Raw genomic sequence first — 25,155 nt, 5'->3', positions numbered from 1 at the left:
CCGCCAGTTGCCAGTCCCTTTCTGTAGAGAGAGCTGGACTATAGCTATCTTTATAAATATATTTATATATATTTACTAGCAATCTAGTCTTGTCTCTCTAGAGAACCCTGCCCAACACATTTTGGTACCAGGAGTGGGGTACGAACCCATGCGGACATATGTCCATTGGAGGGTATAACTGGCATAGCCTGGGAGACACGTTGGAGCCTGGGTGCCAGGAGCCAGCTTGGGGGGAACCCTCTGACTCGGCAGAGTAGGCGGCCCTTCTGGATGGGGCCCACCATCCCCCGGCCATGGACTGACCTAGCGTGCACAGCGCTCTACCGTCCAAAGTGTTTCCCAGCCTAGCAGAGAAGGCAGGGACTCTCCGTCCAACACAGCTGGCCTGGAGCTGAGCTGGGCCAGAGCTCCTCTCTGCCTGTGTTTCTCAGCGTGCGTACACGTACCCCTAGCAGGCCAGAGCACGTGCTGGAGGGTATCAGAGAGCACCCAACAAGCCTGGGTCATCTTCCAGAAGCAGCGCCTGCTCGAGAATCTCAGAGGAGAGGGACTCGCGGGAGCAATGTGGGGTCCTGAGGGACATGGGTGACATCTTGGCACTTTTTTTTTTACCCGATTATTCATTTTACTTGAAGATGTGACAGGGATAGTTAGGCAACTTAAGCGATCAGTAATTTACAACATCGATTCTGTATTACTATAAACACGGGTTCGTCTCTCAGCAATGCCACTGTCTCTGCAAAGGTTAAGGGACAGCACTTAGCCTCACGGAACCTCCGCAAACCGAGGCGGATAACACCAGCCTCGCCAAGTTCTTGCGAAGGTTACGGGTAATTGCCTTCAGGAACCAGGCACACTAAGCTTTACAGCAAGGGTACCTCTTAGTATCAGGAGTCTCCAGCAAGGGGACGAAGACCACCAGGAGCACACTCACATGCGCCCGCTGCCGTTGTGTCAATGCTGACTCACAGTGAGCCTCCAGGGCGGAGTAGAACTGGCCCCTGTGAGTTTCCAAGATTGTATCTGTTAGTGGGATAAGTAGAAAGCCCCATCTTCCTCCCCAGGAGCCGCTGGGGGTTTCAAACTGCTAACATTTCCATTCGCAGTCCAACTCGTAACCACGATGCCACCAGGGCTCCTACCAGAGCACACTTGTAGTTAGGCATTTTGGGCTCATTGCAGTACGCACACCTCTGGGGGCGGCAGGGTGGCTCAATATGAAGGTCCTAGAAAGTACCACATCTAGGGTTTGGGATGGGGTTGGGTGATTTGATGGGAAGTCTTGGGAAGGCTGGATTCACACTAGGTGGGAGGCTGCCCGAAGCAGAGACAAGCCTGTACTTGCTACAAAGGGTATCTCAGTGGATCTTACCCAGGGGGAAGGAGCCCTAATACCTTAGTGGTTAATGCACTGGGCTGCTCACAGCAAGGTCAGCGGTACAAAGACCACCAGCCCCTCTGTGGAAGGAAGATGAGACTTCCGACACTCGTAAATGTTCACAGCTCCATTAATGCACCGGGGCAGTTGTATGTGAGTACACAGACAGATTTGTGGGTGAGGCTATGTCTCATGTTATCAGGATGCAGAGTAACCTTGCCTGAGGCCGGTGTTCTGTGGGATTGTGGAAACTTCCAAGAATGATCAGAGCAACCCCTTGTGGAAAGCTTGCTGTGCCTGGCCCTTGTCTGGTCAGAGGGCAGCCTGACTGTCCTCTGAGTGCCTGGAAAGCTTCTGAATGCCAGGGCTCTGTTTCTGTCTCAGCGGGAAACCTTAGGAGTTCACCGAGTTCAGGTTCAACGACTCAAGGTTCACCATCCGGGCTCGACGCCCAGCCCTCCTTCTCCCTGAGCCTTGGCTTCTCCAAGCTGTGCAGCGGGGAGACTCACAACGGCTCCCTGCAGGATGGGTGAGGGGGTCCAGTGAGATGATGCCCACATGATATCTGGCACATGCGAGTTGCCAAATGAATGATTTCAAAATTTTAGACATCTGAACTGCACCCTCCCTGGTGTCCCACTGGTGTGGACGGCAGTAGAGGAGGACCCGCATTTAAGATCTGAGGATTCCCAAGTATAGTTCAACAAATGTGTTGAAAATGCGATAAAAGTGCCTGCATCATTTGTTCCCCCAAACAACATGGTTACAATCGTAGCTTCATTTATTGAGCTGAGGTTAGTTTTTGCCACCCATCCGTCTACTCTTCAACCCATCCATCTGTCCATCCATCCCTTCACACATCTGTCTCTCTAGGGACCTGCTTGGTTGATCCTCATGGGTCCTATGAAGTGGGTAGCATAGGTACTATTATGATCAGCCCCAGTTTTGCACACAAGGAAATGGAGACCAGGTGGATTGGGCACAGGACCACCCCAGCAGGAGGTGTGAGGGTTGGGACCGGCATGATCTGGCTTCACTGAACTGCCGGTGGCAATGGCATCTGGGGACAGGGGGAAGAGGAGGCAGTGTAAGAGAAGCACCCACCTGCTTAAGCAGAGGGGGGTCACCTTCAGCTGGGGAGTGGAGGGGCAGGACCCATCAGCTTTTGAGGCACATCTCCAAAGCCATCAAAGGAAGCCTGGTAGCATAGTGGGCTGTGTGCTGGGTTGCCAGCCCCAACGTCATCAGTTTGAAACCACCAGCCTCTCTGTGGGAGAAAGAGGAGACTTTCTACTCCCTCAAAGATTTACAGCCTCGTAAATCCACAGGGGCCGTCTACTCTCTCCTGTAGGATGGCAATGGCTGGGAATTGGCAGTGGGTTGAGGGTTAGCAGACTTCTGGGAAAAGGACTTGTGTTCCCAGAGGGTGGACAGCACACTGTCCCTGTAGTAAGAACCCTGGAGCTGTATCTAGTGGGATGAAGGGAAGGCTCTGTGTGCCCCTCCCCAGGCAGCCTACCTGCAGAGACTGGGGCTGCGCACGGCGGTCTTCGAGAGGCGCCACGTCATTGGGGGTGCAGCTGTCACCGAAGAGATCGTGCCAGGTGAGCCCCTGGTCAGGGTGGTGAGGGTGGTGACCACTGGCTGCCCCCGGTGATCAGCTCCCTCTGACTTGATTCCAGGGTTTAAGTTCTCCCGCGCATCCTACCTCCTCAGCCTGCTGAGGCCGCAGATTTACACAGACCTGGAGCTGAAGGTAGACGCCCCCACCCCACGCCCCAACACACAGCCCCAAGGGGACAGGGCTGGGGGAGGGAGAGACCGCTGGATCTGGCCGGGTGAGGACGAGCCCCTACAGTCTCTCAGGAAGGTCTGCCCTCCCACGTGGTTTCCTCTGTGTTTTCAGAGATGCAATGAGGTCCCAGTATCCTAAAAGCTGGGAAACTCGGGTCTTTTGCCAAGGCCAGGCCCACCTTCCTACCCAGCAGCACTTGGCTGGGGCTGAACGGCCTCTCCCTTAGAGGGCACAGGGCTCCCAGCTCAGCCCTCTCAGCACCTCTCCCCGGGAGCCTTCTCAGGCCCTCGTTGCTACCTGCCCACACCCTTGGGCAGTTGGTTTTGCAAAGCCACTTTAATACACCAGCCTCATTCTACCATCCGATGCTGTTCTGTTGGATATCTGTACTCAGCCCGCCGGGCACTTCCTCTTCTGGCTCCTGGCCTCTGTTGAGGGGATGCGGAGAGCTCTCTGTCTGCCCTTGGCTCAGTTCCAAATCAGCTTCACCTTGTCCCCAGCATTGTCCCACCATGCCCATACCCTTCCAGTTCCCTTCCACCTCTCGCTGCCTCTCTTAGACTCTAGCACCACTTTCCTGAGCCGGCTTCCCATCTACCTGCTGTGCCTCACCCGACTCTCAGAGAAGGCACTCCTCTCTGCTGCCGCCGCCTCCACCAGCACTGCTGCTGTGTCTGCTGCTGATATTTTCAGTCAGCGCTTGTTAGGACACTCGGTCACTGCTCAGAGCCCTCCGCTGGCTCTCCCTGCTTCCTGCAGAGACGTCCTCTGACCTAAGGCTGCTCCAGCCACTGAGACACACAGAGGGAGGAAGAAAGGGTGCCCAGCCACCAGGACTGGGTGAGGTCCAGGCCAGGCCTAGGGGGAGGTCTGGGGTCCTCAGTTCGTACCGGACTGCGGCGGAAGACAGTTTGCAGAATTCATGCAAACCTAGCAGCAGGTGTGGGGAACACTGTAGCCCCTCTTTAGACAAGCCCAACTCATGAAAACGAGGAATCCTGAGACACAGTTGTGACAGGATTGGTCTCTTTATTAAACAAAGGACTCAGTATGTGTGTCACGAGGCTCCAAGAGAAATGAGTCCGTGGATTGACCTCTAGCCCCAGGCTGTACTGGTAGGAGCAGGGCGGTAAAGTCCAGGGAGAAAGCAGTCCCTCTGCGGGGGCACACAGGTAACCGCATCCAGAGAAGGGGCACCTAGTTTTAACAGGACATGGCTGGCTGGGGGGGGGGGCATCTAGCAACAGCAGGACAGCTAAGCTCTTTCTGAGATGTTCTGCTTCCAAAGCAATAATTAAGAGAGACTGTTGGCTGGCGTTGCACCTCGGGCTAAGAGCTTTCATGCTCCATCGCTTAATCCTCACCCGACCCTGCGAGACAAACACGGTTAATATCTCCATTTTGTGAGGAGCAAACTGAGGTTAAACATTCACATGGGGTGGGAAAATGCCAGTGGATTTCAGCCAGGTCTAGCTGATCGCAGCTCCTCCTTCCGGAGCCATGACAAACTGCCCCAGGCATGGAGGTAGCGTTTGGCAGCCAGCCCCTGGAAGCACAGCACTGGGCAGTTTGCAGTGGACACGGCCATCCCTCAGGAGAGCCCACCACAGCTCCAGGCTGGGCAGAGGCCAGCCAGTGGCCTTTTCGTATCTCCTGTGACCACTCATGAGTTTGTGCTTGATCATCGCAGTGCGGGCATAGGTTGTGGCTTTTAGGTGCCATCGAGTCAGCCCTGACCCATAATGACCCTGTCCATGCCCGACGCAGTCCTGCGCCCTCCTCACACTTCTTCCCGGATGCTAATGCTTGAGCCAGTTGCTGCTGCAGTGCCAATCCACCTCGTGAAGCGCCTTCCTCTTTTTCCACTGCCCTTCTCTTTTATCCGAAAGGTCAGCAGTTTGAAACCACCAGCAGCTCCTCGGGAGAGAGACTGGGCTTTCTACTCCAGTGCAGTTACAGTCTCAGAACCCACAGGGGTCGCTGTGAGTCAGCATTGACTGCGTGTCAGTGGGTTGGGCTTGGTTTGGTTTTCTGCATTACCAAGCATGCTGTTCTTCTCCAGGGACTGGTCTCTCCTGACAATGTGTCTAAAGCATGTGAGACAAGCTGTCACCATCCTTGCCTCTAAGAAGCGCTGGTGGTGCTTCTTCTAAGACAATCTCGTTGGTTGTGCCTTTAGCCCTCCACGGTACTGTCAATCTTCTTCTCCAGCACCACAATTCAAATGTATCCAGGCTTTTTTGGTCTTCTCTATTTGATGCCCAACTTTCACAGGCATATGAAGGAACTAAAAATACCGTGGCTTGGGGCAGGCACACCTTAGTCCTCAAAGTAGCATCCTCGCTTTTCACCACTCTAAAGAGGTCTTTCTCGGGCAGCAGATTTACCCAGTGCGATGTGTCTCCTGGTATCTTGACTGTTGCTTCCATGAGCTTTGATCATGGATCTAAGCAAGACAAAATCCTTGACAACTTCAATCTTTTCTCCATTTATGATGATGTTCCCTACTGGTCCAGTTGTGGGGATTTGGGTCTTTACATTGAGTTGTACGCCATCCTGAAGGCTGCCATCGTTGATCTTCATCAGCAAGTGCTTCGAGTCCTCTTCACGTTCAGCAGGCAAGGTTGCATCGTCTGCATGTTGCTGGTGGTTAATAAGCTGTCCTCCCACACTGATATATTCTTCTTCATAATAAGCCAGCTTCTCCGTGTACAGATAGAATAAGTATGATGAGAGCAGACAACCTGACGCACACCTTCCTAACTTTAAATCATGTGGTGTGCCCTTGTTCTGTTCCCACCACTGCCTCTTGATCCACGGGCAAGTTGCGCAGAAGCACAACAAAGTGTCTGGAGTCCCCATTCTTCGCAAGGTTATCCATAGTTTGTTATGGTCCACACAGGCCCGTGCCTTGGCAGAGTCAATAAACACAAGTAAACGTCTGTCTGGTTTTCTCTGCTTTGAGAGAAGATCAATCTGACATCAGCAGTGATAGCCAGGTACAGAGTAAGCTCAAAAAAAATCTCACTGCCGTCAAAGTAGAACTGTTCCTGTGGGTTTCTGAGACTGTCGCTCTTTACTGGGTGGAGAGCCTCCTCTTTCTAACAGGCACAGGGTCAGGGCTGCATTACTGACAGCTGTTGCTACTCCTGAGTAATAATTGGATGCCGCCCTGACATGATCAGAGGAGTCTGCCACCCTGGGCTTAGAAGGGCCCTGGAGCCCTGCCCCTGCCACACTCTGTCCATTGTTTAGGATCACCTCACACATGCCCAATGCATGGCGATCCTGCCCAGCCAGCATGCACTGGATTTGGGGACAGTCCAACTATGATCACTGAAAACATTCATTTCCCCTGCTTCCTAAAAGGTCTGCTCCCAGATGTTGCTTCTGTCCTTGCCGGCCACAGAAGCCAAACTGAGCCAACCCACATGTCACAGCAGACCTGCTCCCTAGGCTCCCCTGGTGTGGCCCTTCCTGAAGCAGATCAACAGACCTTCCTCTCTATCGCCCCACAGGGGACATGAACCCCCAGCCTTCGTGGGGTTAGTAATTGAACCCAAACCATTCACACCACCCAGCAGTCCACCCACAGCCCAGTACCGATGATTGATTGATTATTGATTGATCACTGACATCTATCCTAGTGAAGCTGGATGTTGGGGAAGGAGCCCTGTTGGCGTAGTGGCTGTGCATTGGTTGCTAACTACAAGGTCAGCGGTTCGAAACCACCGTGCTTTCCTGGGAGAAAGCCAGGGCTTTCTATTCCCGTACAGAGTTACTGTCTGGGAAACACACAGAGGCAGTTCTACCCTGTCCTGTAGGGTTGCTATGAGTCAGCATGGAATCCCTGGCAGTGGGTTTGGTTGGAGATGTTGGGAATGCACCAGGGGAGAAAATAGACAAAGCTCCTGACCCCATAGAGCTGCCCCGCCACGTGGGAGAGATATCAACATACACAATAGGTCGTCATGCCAGTGGTGCTTGGCCCTCTGAAGTCGACCCTCCGCCTCACGTGGCCTTGGTGGCTTCGATGACTGCGCCTTGGGTTCTGTGTTGTTGCAGTGGGGACAGTCACAAACAGGCTGAGGTATACAGTCGGATGATGGCTTACAGATTGTTAGCTGATACCTGGAATGCCGTTAGTGTTTTACACTGACCGTGACATTGCACCACGTGGTCTATTGTAGGGAGTCTGACAAGAGGGATTTTTTTTAATGTCTATTTTTTAAAAGAACCAGGACCGCATGACTTGGGAACCTGCGCACCAGCTCCTAATTGGTCACCTACCTGGAGAAGGGCTGAGGGCAGAGCTCAGCACCCTCCCACCCCCACCCAAGTACCACCTCCCAAAGCAATTGCTAGGGAGACACTTCTGACTCCGAGCAGATCTGCCCCATGGGGTGTCTGAGGCTGTCAATCTTCAGGGGAGGAAATTGTCCCATTTTTCTTCCATGGAACCGCTGGTGGCTCGAACTGCTGATCTGGCGGTCGGTGGTCAGCAGCCCAACATGTACTCAACCCACAACACCACCAGAGGCCGCAGGTACCTTAACATGTTGCCTGTGCTGTTTGTGTCTGGCAGAAACATGGGCTGAGGCTGCATCTTCGAGACCCATACTCCTTCACCCCCATGCTGGAAGAAGGCACCGGGGGCAAGGGACCCAGGTCCCTTCTGCTGGGCACAGACATGGCAGAAAACCAGCAGCAGATTGCCCAATTCTCCCGGAAGGATGCCCAGGTAAGGAAAGCGACCAATAGCTCACCTCCTCACCCCTCATCAGCCCAGAGATGGCACTCAAATGGACATGGGCCTGGTTGGAATTGTCGTGGGACACGAGGGTCCAGTTTGTTCTAACGGTTGCTTGCAGGCACTGCCAAGGGAAGGGGACACAGGTGACTGCTGAGGACCAGGCACCGGAGGTTGTGCACCTTCACTCGGGGACCCCTGTGGGTTGGCCTACCCAGGGTGACTGTCAAAAGGAGGTCCCACCAGCGTGTCCTTACTGCTTGTGCTGTATACTCCTGCTTTCAGAAAGAAAGCCAGTGGTCTTCGATACTAACATAAACAAAGGAGGAAGGGAGATGAGAGGTAGGTACTTAAGAAGAGAATGAATTGGATTGGAAACAGGACCAACGGCTGCAGTAGATGTTCCCTCCACTTGGCACCAGGCCCCCTGGCAACTCAGGACACAGCAGGGGCGTGATGTGTGCGGTCCTGTGGGAAGGAGGGCTACGCATGCCAGGGAGCAGGCATGCCAGGCACTCTGTTCAGTCGCTTTGGCTCGATGAGGCACCGCATGGCACACAGGCACCGCGCATTGTATTTCTCGCGCTTAACCAATCAAAGGTCTATGGCAACCCGGCCTGCGGTGGGTCTGTGGGCGCCCTTTTGCCAAAGCGACACATGTGCCCGCTTTGTGTCACGGGGTTGTAGGTTGGTGTCCTCCACAGCGTATCAAGCTTTTTCACAAGGTGATTGCCTAGCTGATCGACTGCAATGGGGTGCAAATGTAACTTTTACATGCAGTGGGGATTCCCGATCCCCATGTGAACAGCCTTTTCGCCACATAGGTGTGACCACTGTCATCCGCTATGGGACACCTGTCTCTGAGGTCTGTCCATCACAGGCCTGGTGGGATCGATTTTGTAGATACAGAAAGATCTAGGGATGGCTGTTTCTCACACCACACTTCACCACGGCCTTAAGACAAGATGTGGTGGAGACTTTCTTATATATATAAGAACCAAGTGTACCCCCCCTCCCACCCATCTTTCCGTTTGCCAGCCTGTGGTCTTACAGGGTGCTGGGATGCTAGAAGCTAGGCCAGCAGAATTGCCCCTGGTGGACAGGTTTTGTCAGAGCTTGTTCCTGAAGACAGACTAGGAAGAAAGGCCTGGTGATCCACTGGCCAAGATTAACCGGGGAGAACCCTATAGACTGTGATGGATGTGGTCTGATATAATGGTGGAGGATGCACCCCGTAGCTTAGAGGGCCCACAAAATAGACAGTGGCTGCAGCTATGGACTGAAGCTGACCAAGAACTGTGATGCTTGCACAGGCCAGGCCCTGCATCCTCCTATGGTGACCGGGGACACCATGAGCAGGCGCCAACTCAACCACCACTAACCACAAAGATTCGCATGCTCGATGTTGCTTTGCGGTGTTTTCACCTAATGCTGGGAACAACCTCCAGACCCACCGGCACCCACCTCTCTTCAACCAGCCATTTCCAAACTCAACTGAAGCTCAGAATCACCAAGACAGCACTGCTGTTCTCCCTGTGCCGTGGGATAGGAACCGCTCTCTAAATCTTCTTCTCTAAGTCCTGCTGGTCTCAGAGTCAGCAAGGCCAGATCCCCGGACCTGTAGGATGCTGGCCACACCCTGAGCCCAAGAAACCAGAGAAGCAGGCAGCAAAAGCCTCAGCCCAGTGTGGGGACCCCGGAGTCTGGTTCCCGGCTTCATCCTGACATCGGGTTGTACTAAAGGCTCTGGGAGGGCATTTAACTTCATTTTGCCTCCTCAAATCCACTTCAACCAGGTCTTTGCTCTGCGTAGCACTTACTAAAACCCCATGGGTAGATCAAAGCCGGCAAAGGAGCCCTGGTGGGGTAGTGGTTATGGGTTGGGCTGCTCACTGCAAAGTCAGCAGTTCAAAACCACCACTCGCTCCACAGACAAAATGGGGCTTTCTAGTCCTGTGAAAAGTTACAGTCTCAGGAACCCCCAGGCACAGTTCCACCTTGTCCAGCAGGGTGCCCATGAGTCCGAATGGACTTGTGGAGTTGAGTTGTTGTTGGGTCAAAGCAGTTGACCCAAGTGTCAATCAAAAGCACTGGCTGAGAGTCAAGGGAGGGGCTTCCACTGGCATGGGCACCCACCCCCTGCTCCTGTCCCCCATCAAGGGAAGGAAGTGTAGAGTTATCAATCACCAGGCTCAGGAATGATGGGTCTTGGAAGTGGGTTCTGTGTGGGAACCTGTGCAGTGAGGGGGTGCAGGCCTCTGCTACCATCTGGTACTGCTTACAGCAAGAGGGCATGGGAGGCTTGCAGACATGACGGTTCTGGCCTGGGAAGGGGCAGCTAGCACACTGGGACACGTGAGAAGAGACCTTGTCGTTACCAAGAAAGGATGGACAGACAGAAGGACATAGACAGGAAGCTTTCAAATGGCTCTGTGGTTTATCGCAGAGGCACACCCCAGGGTACAGGTCCCTTTTCTGTGGCTGCCAGTTTGCCCCTGTCCGCCCCACCCCAGGGTGGCTCCTTCATCTCTCTTAGCTCCCCTAACGCATATAGTCCTAGGACCAGGACGACAGCAGAGCCCGGCAGAGCCAGGGCTAGAGAAAAGGCCCAGGAACCCCTCAAGGTTCGCAGGCCATATGGAGATGCCAGGGGCCCCCGGCCCAACCATGGTATCATATCCCCTGAGGTCCTGGGAAGTCAGGCCTTGACTTGAGACTTTGTTTCAGGCCTTTCCCAGATACGAAGAGTTCATGAATCGCTTGGCATCAGCCATTGACCCTCTGCTGGATGCAGCCCCAGTGGACATCTCGGCCTTCCAGCATGGCTCCTGGCTGCAAAGGCTCAAGGCCCTGTCCACGCTCAGGCCCCTGCTGCAGGCAGGTGAGTCCAAAGGGCAGGGTTCAGGTATGCTGAGTGACCTCTTGGAGCAGGTTGAGCCCGTTTGCTCAAGGACTGGCCGCAAGACTGACTCTCCAAGGCGTCTAGCCAACAATGACCCACTAGTGTGGGGCTGCAGGGGCTCTTGGTTGAGAAGCCCTGGACTTGAGAACCCTAGGATAGCCCCTGAGACAAAGGCTTCCGTGCTGCACAGCACAACGGTTCTTGTGAAAGTTGGTTGTAACTACAGGGCACACAGAGTGGGGGGGCGCTGGAGGGGGACTGGTGCTAGGATGTGCTACTGTGTGGGCAGCTGCTGCTGGGGGAAATGAGGGACGGGGCCCTCTGAGAAGCCTTAGGAAATGCACTGCAGGACTATTTTCAGGGGAAGAAAGAGGGTCACGTGTCTCCATGGGGGTCTGTGCCCCACTAGTCAAACGTTGCCCCATGGGGCATGAATTCTCACACATGTAGGTTGTATATCTGTGAGCGTCAAGTGGAATCCTGGAGTCCCCTTCACAAAGCCAGAGAAGCCCAGGGCAGGCCTGAAGAGGAGCTTCACACAGGTTTGGAGTGAGATGCTCTTCGGTCCCCACCTGTGTTCCAAGCTGGCCAAAGCCTGCATGGAACTAGTCAACACAGCCATGGCTAGAGTAAGAGATAGGGGGCTATAGGATTTGAAGAGAGGTCTTACTAAATCTGCACTCATTCACAAAGGGTTCTCTGATCCATTAGTAATGTCTACCTGGTAGCATAATGGGTTACGTCTCTGATTGCTAGCCACAAGGTCAGCAGTTCAAAACCACCAACCACTCCATGGGAGAAAGATGAGGCTTTCTGCTCCCATAAAGATTTACAGTCTTAGAAACCCACCAGGACAGTTGCACTCTGTCTCCTAGGGCCGCTGTGAGCCGGAATTGACTCAATAGCAGTGAGTTTGCTTTGGGCTGGTTTGGGTCATGAGCTTGGGGAGGGGAGTTACAGCCTCTAGTTCAGTGGTTCTCAACTTTCCTAATGCTGTGGCCCTATAATACAGTTCCTCGTGGTGTAGTGAAGTCCCAACCAGAACATTTTCGTTGTCACTTCATTACGGTCATTTTGCTAGTTATGATTCAGGCGCACTCCATGAAAGGGCCGTTCAAGTCCCAAAGGGGTCAAGACCCACAGGTTGAGGACCACTGTTCTAGTAAGTTACAGAATCCCTTTATATGTGGCCACAATATTTTTGCCTAACAAATAATGACAAAATCTCAGCAGCTTAAAAAACTCCCCCGTGACTGCATGGTTTTGCTGAGCTGGCCTGCTCTCCTGCATATGCCTGCAGTAGAGCGGCTGGGCTAGGGCAGCCCTGCACCACGGGCCTCTCCTCCTCCTCTTGAAGCAGCAGACCTGTCCAAGGTCAGCCTGACCTGCTCCGGCCAACGGCAGGGCACAGAGGGAAAGACCCAGGCAGGCTCACCCCAAGCCTCTGCGCATGGCATCTGATGGCATCTGCAAACATTCCACCAGCCAAGCCAGTGCAGACTCGTGGCTGAGTGAGCCCAGAGTCAAGGGCAGCGCAGGGCCACCCCCATATGGTGGGCAAGGATATAGAGTCACATGGAAGAATCGCAGGGGTGAATATAGAAGGGGTGAAGAATCCTAGCCCAGGAAATCTACCACAAATTCTAAACATAGATATTGCCTCTCCACTTAACAGGAACATGCCAATGAAGTGTCATGCAATAAACATTTATCAGACACTAGTAGGGGCCAGATGAAGTATATAAGATGTCATCTTACGTACTTTGGACATGTTGTCAGAAGGGACCAGTCTCTGGAGAACATGATGCTTGCTAACGTGGAGGGCAGCAAAGAAAGGAAGGCTCGCAACAAGCTGGATGGGCACAGTGGCTGCAGTGATGGGCTCAGGTGTAGGAACGATTGTGGGGAACTCTTCCTGGGTCTGGGCAGTGTTTCGTTCTGTTGTGCACAGGCTCGCAATGGGTCAGAACAAACTCAATGGCACCTGACGTCAGCCACGTGGGCTAGACACGAAGCTATAGGCTCTGGGACAATGGCTAGAGGTCATGGCCTGTGTCCTCAAGGTCTCACTATCCAGGGACTCTCTGTGATGGTCTGAGTTCTTATCAGAGACGTGGGTAAGCAAGGCTGGCTACCCCCTGGGGTGTGAGATTTACTGGGTTCAAAATAAAGAGATAGAGTATAAGTTCAAAGCCCCACCACCACCACCAAAAAAAATTAAACTAGTTGCCCTCAAATTGATTCCAACACATGGTGATCTCATGAACGTGTGTGTGTGTGTGTGTGTGTGTGTGTGTGTGTGTGTGTGGCAGTGTGCAGGGGAGAGGGTCGAAACAGAACTGGGTTCCATTGGGCATTGGAAAGATAATTTTTCAGACGTGGGGTGACAGGTCTTTCTTCTGAGGCACCGATGGGTGGGCTTAACTTTTGTCAGGAGCCCAGGATGTTAGCCATTTGCACCACACAGGGACTCACCAGAAATGCTGCCCACAGCTAACCTGCAGCCAGTGCCTGCTACAAACGCTATAAAGATCTCAGTCTCCACGAGGGCCCTGAGACGCAGATGACATGAGGGCACTTCAAAGAGGTTGTAGAAACATCCGTATCTTTTCATTCTGAAGCCCTCCTTGTATGTCTCCCATCTTGCAAGTGAGGAAAACGGCTCCGAGATGTTCAAAGCATGGCCAAGGCTTCCAGCCGGTACAACCTGGAGCCATTAGGATAAGCTCCTCCCATCACAGATTCTCCCAGCCTTCCCTCACAGGGACACAATGGGAGTGTCTCCTGAGTGTGGTTGTTACTGCTAGAAGCCATGGAGTCGCTTCTGACCACAGTGGCCCACGCACAACCGAATGACACACTGCCTGGCCCTGCCCTAGCCTCACAATTACCCCCATGCCCATCGTTGCAACCACAGTGTGCTAGTCTGCGCGGACTAAAGAAACATCATAGACTCTCGTATGTTTATAAGAAAGCTTTATAACATCCCAGCCCAGTGCAGATCAAGTCTATAAGTCCAATATTAACCCACATGTCCCGTGCCAGTGAATCATTTCCTCTTCAGACTCACGCAACACATGCAATGACACCAGATGCAGGAAGATCACAGGCCAGTGGGTAGAAAGTCTTGGGGATGCAGTGGCGGTGGAAGCATCTCAGTGCTGGCATGGGTCTCCACATGGCTCCTCCAGCTCCGGGGCTCTGGTTCCATCAGCTTAGCTCCATGTGGCTTGTCAACAAGAATGTCTTGCAGGGAGAGTGTGTGGGTCTGGGCGCCAGTGAGCCTCCAAATGAAGTCATCAAGCTGTGAACTTGATTGACAGACTAAATTCCACCCCTTCACTCTTAAGAGTCTCGAGTTGGCACCAGATGATGTAACTGCCACACATGGTGTCAATCCAGCTCCTTCTTTTGTGCTGCCCCTCCACTTGACCCAACATGATGCCTTCTCCAGGGGCTGGGCTCTCCGGACGTGTCCAAAGTCTATCAGACGAAGTCTCCCCATCCTCACCTCTAAGGAGCACTCTGGCCTTTCTTCTTCCAAGACAGATCAGTTTAGCCTTTCGGCAGTCCATGACACTTCCAAGAGTCTGCTCCAACTCCACAATTCAAATCCATCAATTCATCTCGAGTCGGCCTAACCCCTTGGGGTAGCCGTCTCAGCTTATGTTTCCTCGGTCTTCTCCCTCAGGCCTCACGCTGGGAGCCCAGCTTCCCCAGTACTACCAGGTCCTCACAGCGCCCATTACAAAGGTAAGTGGCCCCAGCCTCAGACGGACAGTAGGATGGGGAGGCGGGGGGACAGATTACACCCACCCAGGCTGCTGAGTATGTCCCCCTGCTCTTTTGCTGCCCCAGGTGCTAGATCAGTGGTTTGAGTCGGAGCCTCTAAAAGCCACTCTTGCGACGGATGCTGTGATTGGAGCTATGAGCAGTCCGCACACTCCGGGGAGTGGGTGAGTTGGAGGACAACAAAGAGAAGGGGTACGAGGGAGCTTCAGGGCCCCTCCACAGCAACAGCAGCCTGGCAGCAGTGACCACACCACTTCCATTTATTGAGCTCAGAGCCATGAGCCAGGCACTGAGCCGCATACCCCATGAGCCTCTGGGTCACCCTCGAAGCGGCACGGAAGAGCTGTGGTTCAGAGAAGGGAAGCCTCTTGCCTCGAGTCACACAGCCGGTTAAGTAGCAGGAGCCCAGGGTGTCTGACCAAAGATGGCCCTCCTTGGCCACCATTCTGTGATGCTGGAAAGCTCCCTGAGCTGGTCGGTTCTGACTCATGTTGACTCCGGCTGAGAGTAGACCTGCTCTCTAGGACTTCCTGGGCTGTCGCCCTTCATGGAAGCCATGGCCAGGCCTTTCCCCTGCGGACCTGCTTAGTGGGTTCAACCTCCCACCTTCCCAATAGCCTCTGAGTGCTTCACCATCGCCCCACATAGACCTTTAGCCTGCCCTCTCCCCCCGCCCCCACTGTCCTATCTCTGTGCCAACTGCCCTCTTCTTTCTTCTGCCTCTCTCTTCTCTTCCCTACTGTGAAGCCCCTCACCCACCTGGGTCCTGTCCCTGGGCAGGAAAAGCTCCAACACTGGGGACTAGAAGCGGTGTCTTTTTCTGGGGGATGGCATGCTGGTGGTCCAGGCCAAGAGGGAGCAGTCAGATCCAGCCAGACCTGCCGCTGGGCTCTAACTTCAGTCAGGAGCCCTTGCAGGGGCTGGAGAGGGGGCGCATGCCTAAGCGTGCGTCCACAAGTATGTAGGCCTGTGTGTCTGCGGGTGAGTGCAGGGGATGGGGAGGATGCTGCCCAGTGGCGGGCCATTTTCAGGTCAGCGTAGCTTTTCCCAAGAGGGGTGAGAGTGCCCCCTGGATGAGGGTTCTCGATGTGCATGAGGCCAGCCTCCAACTCCCCGGAACCATTCAGGGGTGCCAGCTCTGTGATCACTCCGCCTGTGAGGTATCCAAGCCATGGGGCCCTCCAGGGGTGGAGCTGCTGCCCAGGTAGTGCCCACATTTCTCCGTGATTCTCTATCCTGTGCCGGGTGCTGGAGATACAGTGGGGCAGGGGCGAGAGATGCAGCAAGGCTGGCCAAATCCAAGGGCTGGAGAGTTGGGCTAGGGATCCAGCAAGAGGCAAGTGGGACCCTAAGCCCGGTCTAGAGGTCTCCGGAAACCTCCATTAGAAAGAGCTATTTTTTAAAAATCATTTTATTGGGGCTCACACAACTCTTATTACAGTCCATGTATTGTATGGCACGCACATTTGCACATTGGTTGCCCTCGTCATTCCCAAACATTGACCTGAAGGACAAGGAGGAATGGAGAGGCCAGGGCACCAGGCAGACAGAAGAGAGCGGGCAGAGGCTCGGAGGTGAGAGACTGGCAGGAGCCTGGGAGGCCGTGTGGGGAGACCGAGGGCAATGGTCAGCTAGTGAAAAGCGAGTGACCAGAGTACAGCTGGCATTTCTGAGCTCCAGTGTCTGTGCGGAGAAAGGCCTGCAGCGGGGCAGTGCTCAGTGTCAGGAAGGGAAGCGGGCCGAGCAGGCCCAGGAGTGGGGAGTGAGACCGGCTGCCTTGGAAAGCTCCTGGGAGGCCGACTTGCAGCCCTCGATTGGCTGTGGGCTGTGCGGGGTGACCAGGAGGCCAGGTTGGCGCCTGGGTGACTGTTGGGAACCGAAGGTGCCATTCATAGCGATGGATTGACTGAGGGAGGTTGGAGCCTGGGAAAGAGGCAGGGAGCACCTTGAAAGATACAAGACGGGGGAGTATTTGCACCAGGAGCCCCGGAGGAGATGGACTGTCCCCCACAAGGCCCTGACTCTGATGGTCTCTCCCCAGGTATGTGCTGCTACACCACGTGATGGGGGGCCTGGAGGGAACACCAGGGGCCTGGGGCTACGTCCAGGGTGGCATGGGTGCCCTCTCAGATGCCATCGCGAGCTCTGCCACAGCACACGGAGCAGATATCTTCACTGACAAGGTGACTGCCCCCAGGGACGGGCAGAGGTCCCAGGACAGACTGGAGTAAAAGGTCTTACCTTTCCTGGTGAACAATGTGGGGCTCGGAATCGAGGGGTGCTGCTGCCTCTGGTGTGAGGCATCACCCCCAACCCACTCTGTGGGGGTCTCAGTTCTTCTGTTCTGCCGAAGATCACCACTGCCCCACCTTTTCCAGTTCTGCAGCCTCTCCAACCATGTTTGGGTTGATTCCTTGTATTGGGGGGTGGGTTCAAGGTGTCCCAACAAGCCGTAGGTAGGCCTTGGCAAGGCTGGCCTGGGAGTGAGGAGGCTATGATGGCATGGACAATCCCCCAGCATCCAACCAGGGCTCTGGGGCCTCTTCCTGGTGGGTGCAGACGGTGGACAGGGTGCAGGTGAGCAGCGGAGGCCGAGTCCGAGGCGTCGTGCTGCAGGACGGCACGGAGGTGAGGAGCAAAGTGGTGCTGTCCAACGCGTCCCCTCAGATCACCTTCCTGAAGCTGACGCCGCAGGTGAGGCCTGGAGGGGGCAGGGAAGATGGCTCAAGACACAGCTGGCAAAGGGGAGGGGCGTGTGAGAGAGAGCCAGTTGTCCAGTCAGTGGGTGGGAGGGGACTGGACAGCCCTGGGCATCGGGCCAGGACCAATACCTTCCTCATTGGGAGACGGGAGCCCTTCTCTCTCTTCTACCTGCTGGGCAGGTAGCAAGCAGGGAAGGAACCTCACAGGTGAAGAGAAGGGCCCAGAATGGGGAGGTGACCGGGGCCATGTGGTTGGGGGTGGGCAGAGCTGGAGCTAGAACCACAGTGCCACTTTCCACCTGGACTGACAGCTGCAAAGTCAAGCCTACAGAGTTAAACCTCTCCAGCTCCAATCCCTGGTCTGTATCAATTCACTGCTGTCTTAAGACTATGTTACAAACCACCACCACAACTCCAGACTCTGAGGCCAGGAGTTCTGGCCCTGGATGGTTCCTGATGGGGTGACTGGGGGCCTTGGCTCTGAGCCACATGTCTCTCATCCTCCAGCCAGTTAGTCCAGAGCAAGGCAAGCCCACTCAGTCACAGAAGTCTTTTCCATGCCTCCGTGCATCCAATTTGCTAACGTCGACCAAAGCGAGTATCATTCATGGTTGAGCTGAGTCAGAGTGAGCGGGAGGACACTCCAAAGTTAGCCTGCAAACCAGGCGGTGCAGGGAAGGGTTGGGTTTTGGACAAAGTTTGCAATAGCCTACATCTGCTCTAAGGAGCCCTGGGGGGTTGGTTGCACATTGGACTGCTAGCTGCTAGCTCAGCAGTTCAAAACCACTAGCCACTTGGAAAGAGAAAAATGAGAACTTTTGCTCCCATAGACATTCACAGCCCCCGACACCCAAAGGGGCAGCTCTTTTTTGTCCAAGGTGGGGCTTTCTACTCCCCTTAAGTGTTACAGTATCAGAAACTCACAAGGGCCTGCCTGATAGGGTCGCTATGTGTTACCATCGATTCGATGGCAGTGGGTTTGGTTAGCGTATAGGGTCCCTGGAGCCCTTGTGGCATAGTGGTTACAGATTGGGCGGCTACTTTCAGGGTTAGCAGTTTGAAACCGCCAGTCGCTCCTTGAGGGGAAGATGAGGCTTTCTATTCCCATAAGGATTTCTGTCTTGGAAATCCATGTTGGGAGTTCGACCCTGTCCCACATGGTCCCCATGACTCAGAATGGACTCGGTGATAATGAGTTGTTATGTTTGGCTTGGTTTTGGTTTTTATAGGATCACTATGACCCAGAACCCACTCGATGGCCGTGATATATTTTTTTAGATCCCTGCCCTGTCCACAAGCTATAAGGCGTATCACTCATGTACCTCCCAACCACTCTTGAAGACAGACGAGTCATCCCTTTTTCGAAGTAATTCTAGAAACATGATTCTACTGAGCTCAGTGCAAAGCATCTTAAGGGAATTCTGGATTTCAAGACGTCGCAAGACTAAGATGGGCAATCAAGACCTCTGAGCGCTGAAAGGCAAGGAGACATAATCAAAACAGAGCAAAAGTCAAACCAATCACCACGAGGCTCCTCCTGCCCCTCGGTGGCCTCCGGTGTGCCAGGACAGAACCGGGCCCCACAGGGTTTTCAGTGACTGCTGACTGCTTAGGGGGAGGGCAGCCACCAGCCACTCTTCCCAGTCCTCTCGGAGCAGACTCAGGCTTGCGACCTTCCTGGTAGCAGCTGAGTGTGCCCACCATTTGCAGCACTCAAGGGCAAAAAGGGACAGGGAGCTTGCAGCTCCTGGCCATACTGGAAGCAGGAGGAGTGGGGATGCTCACAGGGAAGAGTGCAGGCAGAGCCAGTGTCAGGAGGCATTGCGGTTGCATGGGGGACCCAGGAGGGCTTCCTGGAGGAGGTGGTTCAGGCTGAGCTCTAAAGGATAGAGAGGTGTTCTGCAATCAGTCGGAGGCTGAGGGACCAGCCTGGGCACAGGGCCTGTGACAGTGGACTCCCCTTCCAGGAGTGGCTTCCTAAGGAGTTCGTGGGGGGAATCTCTCAGCTGGACACCCAGTCACCTGTCACCAAGATCAACGGTAAGACATACCTGGATTGCAGGTGAACTGAGTGGCCTCCACCCACTCCATCCCCTGACCCCCAGCCTGCTCACCTCTTACCACCACCACTCCACCCTCATGGCAAACAAACACACCGCCACCAGCCTCTGCTTCTCAGTCCACCACTTGGGTGAGCCAGGTAAAGGAGTAACTGTGGGAGTGGAGGACACAGGCCCGTGGCCCTGAACCTCCTCTTGGATCCCTCAGTGGCTATAGACAGGCTGCCCAGCTTCTTGGCCTCCCCCAACGCTCCCGGGGGCCAACCCCTGCCCCATCACCAGTGTTCCATCCACCTCAACTGTGAAGACACCCGCCTCCTGCACCAGGCCTTCCAAGACACCATGGATGGCAGCCCTTCCCACAGGTACATGGGTCCATGGGCTTTTCCCCAGGTCCCCTGCCCTGCCCTGCCCTGCCCTCTGGGGATATAGGTGTGAGGCCTTAGGGAGCAGCCAGGAGGTGGTCATCCTGACACCCTGCTGTGCTTGGCCTGTTCCCAAAGGCACTCACAACAGCCACCAAACCACTGCCATTGAGGCTGTTTTCCATCATTTATCTTGAAATGAGATTTTTTAAAGTGTAATAATTATAGAAACAGTCGTAATCAATCATGGTGTGGTATCTAATGGCATGCCCTTTCGGAAAGATTTAAACTCTCATTCTCTAACTTAAAAAGGTTAATGCTGATTTAGCTTTGCCGTGATCTAAAGGATAGGGGCTGATCAAATTTCAAAGTATTTTAGAGGCACTGCTTTTTTAAAAATCATTTTATTGGGGGATTATATAACTCTTATCACATCAATACATCCATCCATTGTATATTAAGCACATTTACGATTGGTATAAAGCTCTGATTAAATTTGCAAATACCAACTCATTGTGACCCTATCAGACAGAGTAGACCTGCCCAGGTGGGTTTCCAAGTTATAATCTGCATGAGCCAATCTGCCACAGAGAAGCTAGTGGATTTGTACTGCTGACCTTTCAGTTAGCAACTGAGCGCCTAACCACTTTGCCACCAGGCCTCTAGGAAGGTTCTTGGGCAGGGGTTTAGCCTGGTTCTGATCACATGCTTGTAGTGATAGGCTGGGCCCTGGAGACTTGGGTTTTTAGGGGCCCTGGTTATTGTCTGCTGTGTAGAAGGTGGGCATAGACCCACAGTTACATGGGTGGTGCCTGACCAGAGACCCTGGGCCTGCAGGCTAGGCTTGAGCATTACTGGGAGGAAGGCGCTCCTCTACAGAGACCTGGACTTTCACAGTGGTCCCTGAGACCCAGGCCTCACGGAACAATCAGGCCATCCTCTGTGTCTTCGAGGGGCTGCATGTTGCCCTTCGCCACCTCAGCGTGGCTCCCTGGCCTCCTTCAGGTGACTGCTGCTCCCAAACCTGCTTCCTCTGCTCTCTCCCAGGCCTATGATTGAGCTCTGCATCCCGTCCGCGCTGGACCCCACCCTGGCTCCCCCAGGCTGCCACGTGGTCTCCCTCTTCACTCAGTATACTCCATACTCACTGCCTGGAGGCAAGGCATGGGGCAAGCAGGAGAGAAACGCGTACGCAGACAAAGGTGAGGAGTACTGGCCGGTCTGGTCCTCCAAATAACGGGCAGATTGGCAACCCCACCAGACCCCTCTCCTGTTGGCCTGCCCCATGCAGGTGTCCCATGGTGAGAGAAATGCCCGAGGGGACCTCAAGTCTGCAAGGTGAACAAGCAAACTCACTGTCTGCAGGGCTGGAACACTGCCCTTGCGTTTGCCCACAGTGTAGTAGGGGGTGGGCATGGCTAATAAAGGAACCACTCATTCCAGCACAACATCCAGTATGAACTAGAGAGGAAGGCTGGGAGTCAGAGAGGGAAGGAGTTTGTCCAAAGACAGCATCCTTTAAGCTGGGTTTTCAAGGATGACTAGGAGTTCGCCAGATAGGAAAGTGTATTTCAAGCAGAGGGGACAACTTATAAAAAGCAGTGGAAGTGACAAGAGCTTTGTACATCCCAAGGGAGACAGCGCCTTCATGCTCAGGGGGAGGGTAGATGGTAGAGAGACAGACAGGGGAGGCCTGGCCTAAGACCCATTGGCCTTTGTGACAAACGATTTCTGTACGGACAGTTTTGACTGATTTTTGTTTTGTTTTAACTTTGCTGAGCTATCATTTACGTCTGATGAAATGCTAATCACAAGGCCAGCAGTTCAAAACCACCAGTGGCTCTGAGGGAATAAGATGAGGCTTTCTACTCCCATAAAGAATCATCAGCTCGGAAACCCACAGGGGCAGTTCTACCCTGTCCTGTAGGGCTGCTAAGAAGGATGGCAGAGAGTCTGGTTTGGTTCTTTCAGCGTCCGGTTACACAATAGGCCTGTGGCCTGTCTTTGTGGCGTCTCCGGGACTTTATCTCACTTCGTTGTTGCTCGTTCCCCAGTGTTTGACTGCATCGAGGCCTACGCCCCCGGCTTCAAGAACTCCGTGGTGGGCAGAGACATCCTCACGCCCCCGGATTTGGAGAAGATCTTTGGGCTGCCTGGAGGGGTGAGTGAGCCTGGACATTGCTTCCTCACCGTGCAAACTTCTCAGGGAGCCACTCCGCCCTGGCCGGGCCCCTTCAGCTTTCTGTCTGTGCCAGGGCACAAACAGCGGCAGAGCCCACCTTGTTGTTCTTGTTGTTGTTGCCCGTTGCCCTCGGGTCAGTTCCAACCCATAGCGACCGCGAACAACAAAACAAACGCTGACCGTCCCGACAACTGCCCTTCCTTTGACCCCATCGTTGCAGCCGCTGTGTCAGTCCATCTCATCCAGTCTTTTTAGCTGCCCATCTACTTTGCCAAGAAAGACTCTCAGGCCCGAGCCAGAGGGAGTAAGAAACAGACACAAGATGGACATCGTTGGCTGAGAAGGCCACCTGGCTGGTAGATCTTCTGCCTGAACACCCATGTCAGCCTCTCCCATTGGACCTTACTCACTGAGACGGGAGGCAGAGCCCCACACATAGTTACTACCACAGTGACTGCTGGTCACGGACAGTGTGGCTGGTCCTAGGGGAGCGATGCTGAGAGTCTAACGTGTGCATGACTCCTAGTGGCCCCGCAGGAGGGGATGGAACTGGTCTCGTGGGTTTGCAGTGCTGTAAACCTTGGCAGAAGCAGGAAGCCTCATCTTTGTCCCATGGAGCGGCTGGTGGATTCGAACCACTGACCTTGCGGTTAGCAGCCCAACGTGTAATCTCAATCCAATATCAAAACGATGCTACTTTAGCTGCGTTGTGTTAAACATCACAATGAACACCAGCCAATGTCTCTCTTACTTTTTAATGTGGCCAGGCATCCTGGAGGCATTTGGTGATGTGCTGGGCTGCTAACCCCGACGTCAGTAGTTCAAAACCACCAGCTGCTCCTTGGGAGAAAGAGCTTTCTAGTCCCATAAAGAGTTACAGTCTCAGAAACTCACAGGGCAGTTCTCCCCTGTCCTATAGGGTCACTGTGAGTCGGCACTGACTGTGCAGGGAGTTGTTGAATGTGACTACTAGAGCCTCTGTAACGCTGCATGTTATAGCTCATGGGCAGCCTGGGACAGACACAGAGTTCAGCAGGCCAGGCAGAGGGAGTGGAAAGGAAGGGTGGGCATGAGGCCAGGTGGGGTGAGTGTACTTGGTACCCATGTGTACATTGAAGCCCGAATGAAGGGTCAGAGGAGAAGGTGGCCTCATCTGTCCAGTTGGGGGAGGGTCTCCGCCTCCTTCGCTGTCCCCTTCTCTGCCAGGGCTGGTCGGCCACCGGCCAGTGGAAGGAAAGGAGCAGGCTTGAGGAAGTGGATGAGCTCAGGTGGCGACACTGTCCGGGGGCAGCCAGAAGGTCAACACCATGGTGACCCTTTCTGCCTTGACTGTGACCCCGCTGGCACTTTTGCCCCTTGATCCTGTCTCAAACGGGCATCTTGGTCAAAGAAACATGTCCCAGCAGAAACATGTTCCAGCCACCCAAGAAGTCAAAGCTGTCGATGTTTCAAAGGCAGGGAGGGGGGATGCCGCGCACACCTCAACACCTCTTTAAACCCCCCTTCCCTCTCCTGAAAGTCTGTTCCCTCACCCTCTGCCGATGCTCCGCCCCTGCCTCTGGGAAACAGCAGCCTCGGCCCTGGGGCCTGTGCCCTTCTCCCTGCCCCTGTGCCCCCTGAATCTTATTGACCACAGAGGAGACATCTGGAAAGAGAAAGACCTTCCTGGGAGGACGGGGGAAGGGAAGAAACCCACAGAGAACAGCCACTTTAGGGCAACATAGGCTGTAAAACTCCTACATTAACCACAGCGGCCCTGCCTCCCGCAGAACATATTCCACGGTGCCATGTCCCTGGACCAGCTGTACTTTGCCCGCCCCTTGCCTCTGCACTCCAGCTACCGCTGCCCCCTCCCAGGCCTGTATCTCTGCGGAAGTGGGGCCCATCCTGGTGAGTGGCCCAGAATCCCACTACCTTGGGTGGAGGGGAGAGGGCTGGCTGGAGGGGAAAGGCTAAGGGACAGGGAACTGGGAAAACCACAACTGGGGTGGGGGTGGTGGAGAGAAGGGCATGGAATTCCCACCAGGAGAGGCCACAGCCTCATGGTGAGAATGCTCGGACCCAGGTAAACAAGACAGCCTGAACCAGGCTGGTCACAGCCCCCCGTTGAGCTTACCCCTCCTCCTGAGGTGTGAGGACATGATCCACTGGAGACATCTCACTAAATGTGAATATCGGGTTATGAGGGACCTGAGTCCCTACATTCCCCATCCAGAGTCAGACCCGTGTTCGCCTATGGCTTTGAGGTGCCATCTGGTCAGTCAGCGGCAACTCATAGCCACGCGAAGCTACCACGGAACAAAACCATGCTCACGGTGGTTTGAGCCCACCAGCACAGCCGCCGCGTCGATCCAGCTTACTCAGGGTCTTCCTCCTTTGCGCTGCCCCTCCACGTCACCACGCGTGATGGCCTCTCCGTAACATGTCTAAAGCCGCCGCGGAGACGAAGTCTCACCGTCTTCCTTTCTACCGAGCATTCTGACCACTTCCTCCAAGACAGCTCTGTAGTCCATGGTTTGTTCCAGAATCTTCTCCAGAGCAGTCAAGGTCAATAAAGTTAGGGTTCCCGGTATTCAAACTCCTCCCCCACACCAATCCAAGCCCAGCCGGCCTCGCCGAAGCTAGCACTGAGTCCTGCCCTTTCTCGGCCTCCGAGGAGATGTCCGAGGCTCCACATCTCCCCCCTCACAGCCGTGTCCTCTCATTTCACACGCTCAGAGCCTCCCCTGCTAGCCCACTTGTTCTCAGACGCTGAAGCACTCCTGTGAACTGGGGGGCTCGCCCCTCCCCCACAGATCTGGTGCAGGAAACTTGGGGATGAGGGGTCCCATTGGCTATCAGTGGGGCCGTGACCCTGAGCCTCCGCACTCCGTGCAGTCCCGTTCTGGTTTGCTCTGGGTGTGAGCAGAGCTTGGGCTCATGGCTGATTCCTCTCCAGGAGGAGGTGTCATGGGGGCTGCCGGACGCAATGCAGCCCATGTGGTCTTTGGTGACCTCAAGAGACTGTGACCCTGAACCAACTCTGACCCAGGGACAAGTTGTGCCGGTTCCCCATTGAGCTTTCAGCCCTCCACTGTGTCAACTTCCCAGACAGCTTTGCTCCGAAGCACATTTCTTGAAGCAGCCAAGTCCTCAAATCCTTTCCGAAAGAATGGACAAGTTTACCCTGAGTGCAAGTTCACCATGCAGCCTTGTCTCCATGCATCAACTGGCTCTCTTATTAAAAATA

General features: G+C 54.4%; 1 protein-coding gene across 1 annotated transcript in view; it reads left to right on the top strand.

The window, feature by feature from the left end:
- Nucleotides 1-24,935, top strand: part of PYROXD2 (pyridine nucleotide-disulphide oxidoreductase domain 2) — a 29,920-nt gene extending 4,985 nt beyond the window's left edge. The window contains exons 3-16 of the mRNA XM_075534486.1: nucleotides 2,889-2,982; nucleotides 3,061-3,134; nucleotides 7,759-7,914; nucleotides 10,651-10,804; nucleotides 14,517-14,578; nucleotides 14,684-14,781; nucleotides 16,659-16,800; nucleotides 17,177-17,311; nucleotides 19,287-19,359; nucleotides 19,588-19,744; nucleotides 20,792-20,946; nucleotides 21,799-21,905; nucleotides 23,696-23,816; nucleotides 24,865-24,935. Of these exons, the coding sequence (XP_075390601.1) occupies nucleotides 2,889-2,982; nucleotides 3,061-3,134; nucleotides 7,759-7,914; nucleotides 10,651-10,804; nucleotides 14,517-14,578; nucleotides 14,684-14,781; nucleotides 16,659-16,800; nucleotides 17,177-17,311; nucleotides 19,287-19,359; nucleotides 19,588-19,744; nucleotides 20,792-20,946; nucleotides 21,799-21,905; nucleotides 23,696-23,816; nucleotides 24,865-24,935 (1,599 nt within the window). The remainder of the gene's footprint in view (nucleotides 1-2,888; nucleotides 2,983-3,060; nucleotides 3,135-7,758; nucleotides 7,915-10,650; nucleotides 10,805-14,516; nucleotides 14,579-14,683; nucleotides 14,782-16,658; nucleotides 16,801-17,176; nucleotides 17,312-19,286; nucleotides 19,360-19,587; nucleotides 19,745-20,791; nucleotides 20,947-21,798; nucleotides 21,906-23,695; nucleotides 23,817-24,864) is intronic.
- The last annotated feature ends 220 nt before the right edge of the window (nucleotides 24,936-25,155 follow it).

This window comes from Tenrec ecaudatus, chromosome 16, assembly GCF_050624435.1.
Source record: "Tenrec ecaudatus isolate mTenEca1 chromosome 16, mTenEca1.hap1, whole genome shotgun sequence".
Lineage (NCBI taxonomy): Eukaryota > Metazoa > Chordata > Mammalia > Afrosoricida > Tenrecidae > Tenrec > Tenrec ecaudatus.
The sequence above is the reverse complement of the archived record's forward strand: the minus strand, read 5'-3'. Positions and strand labels throughout refer to the sequence as shown.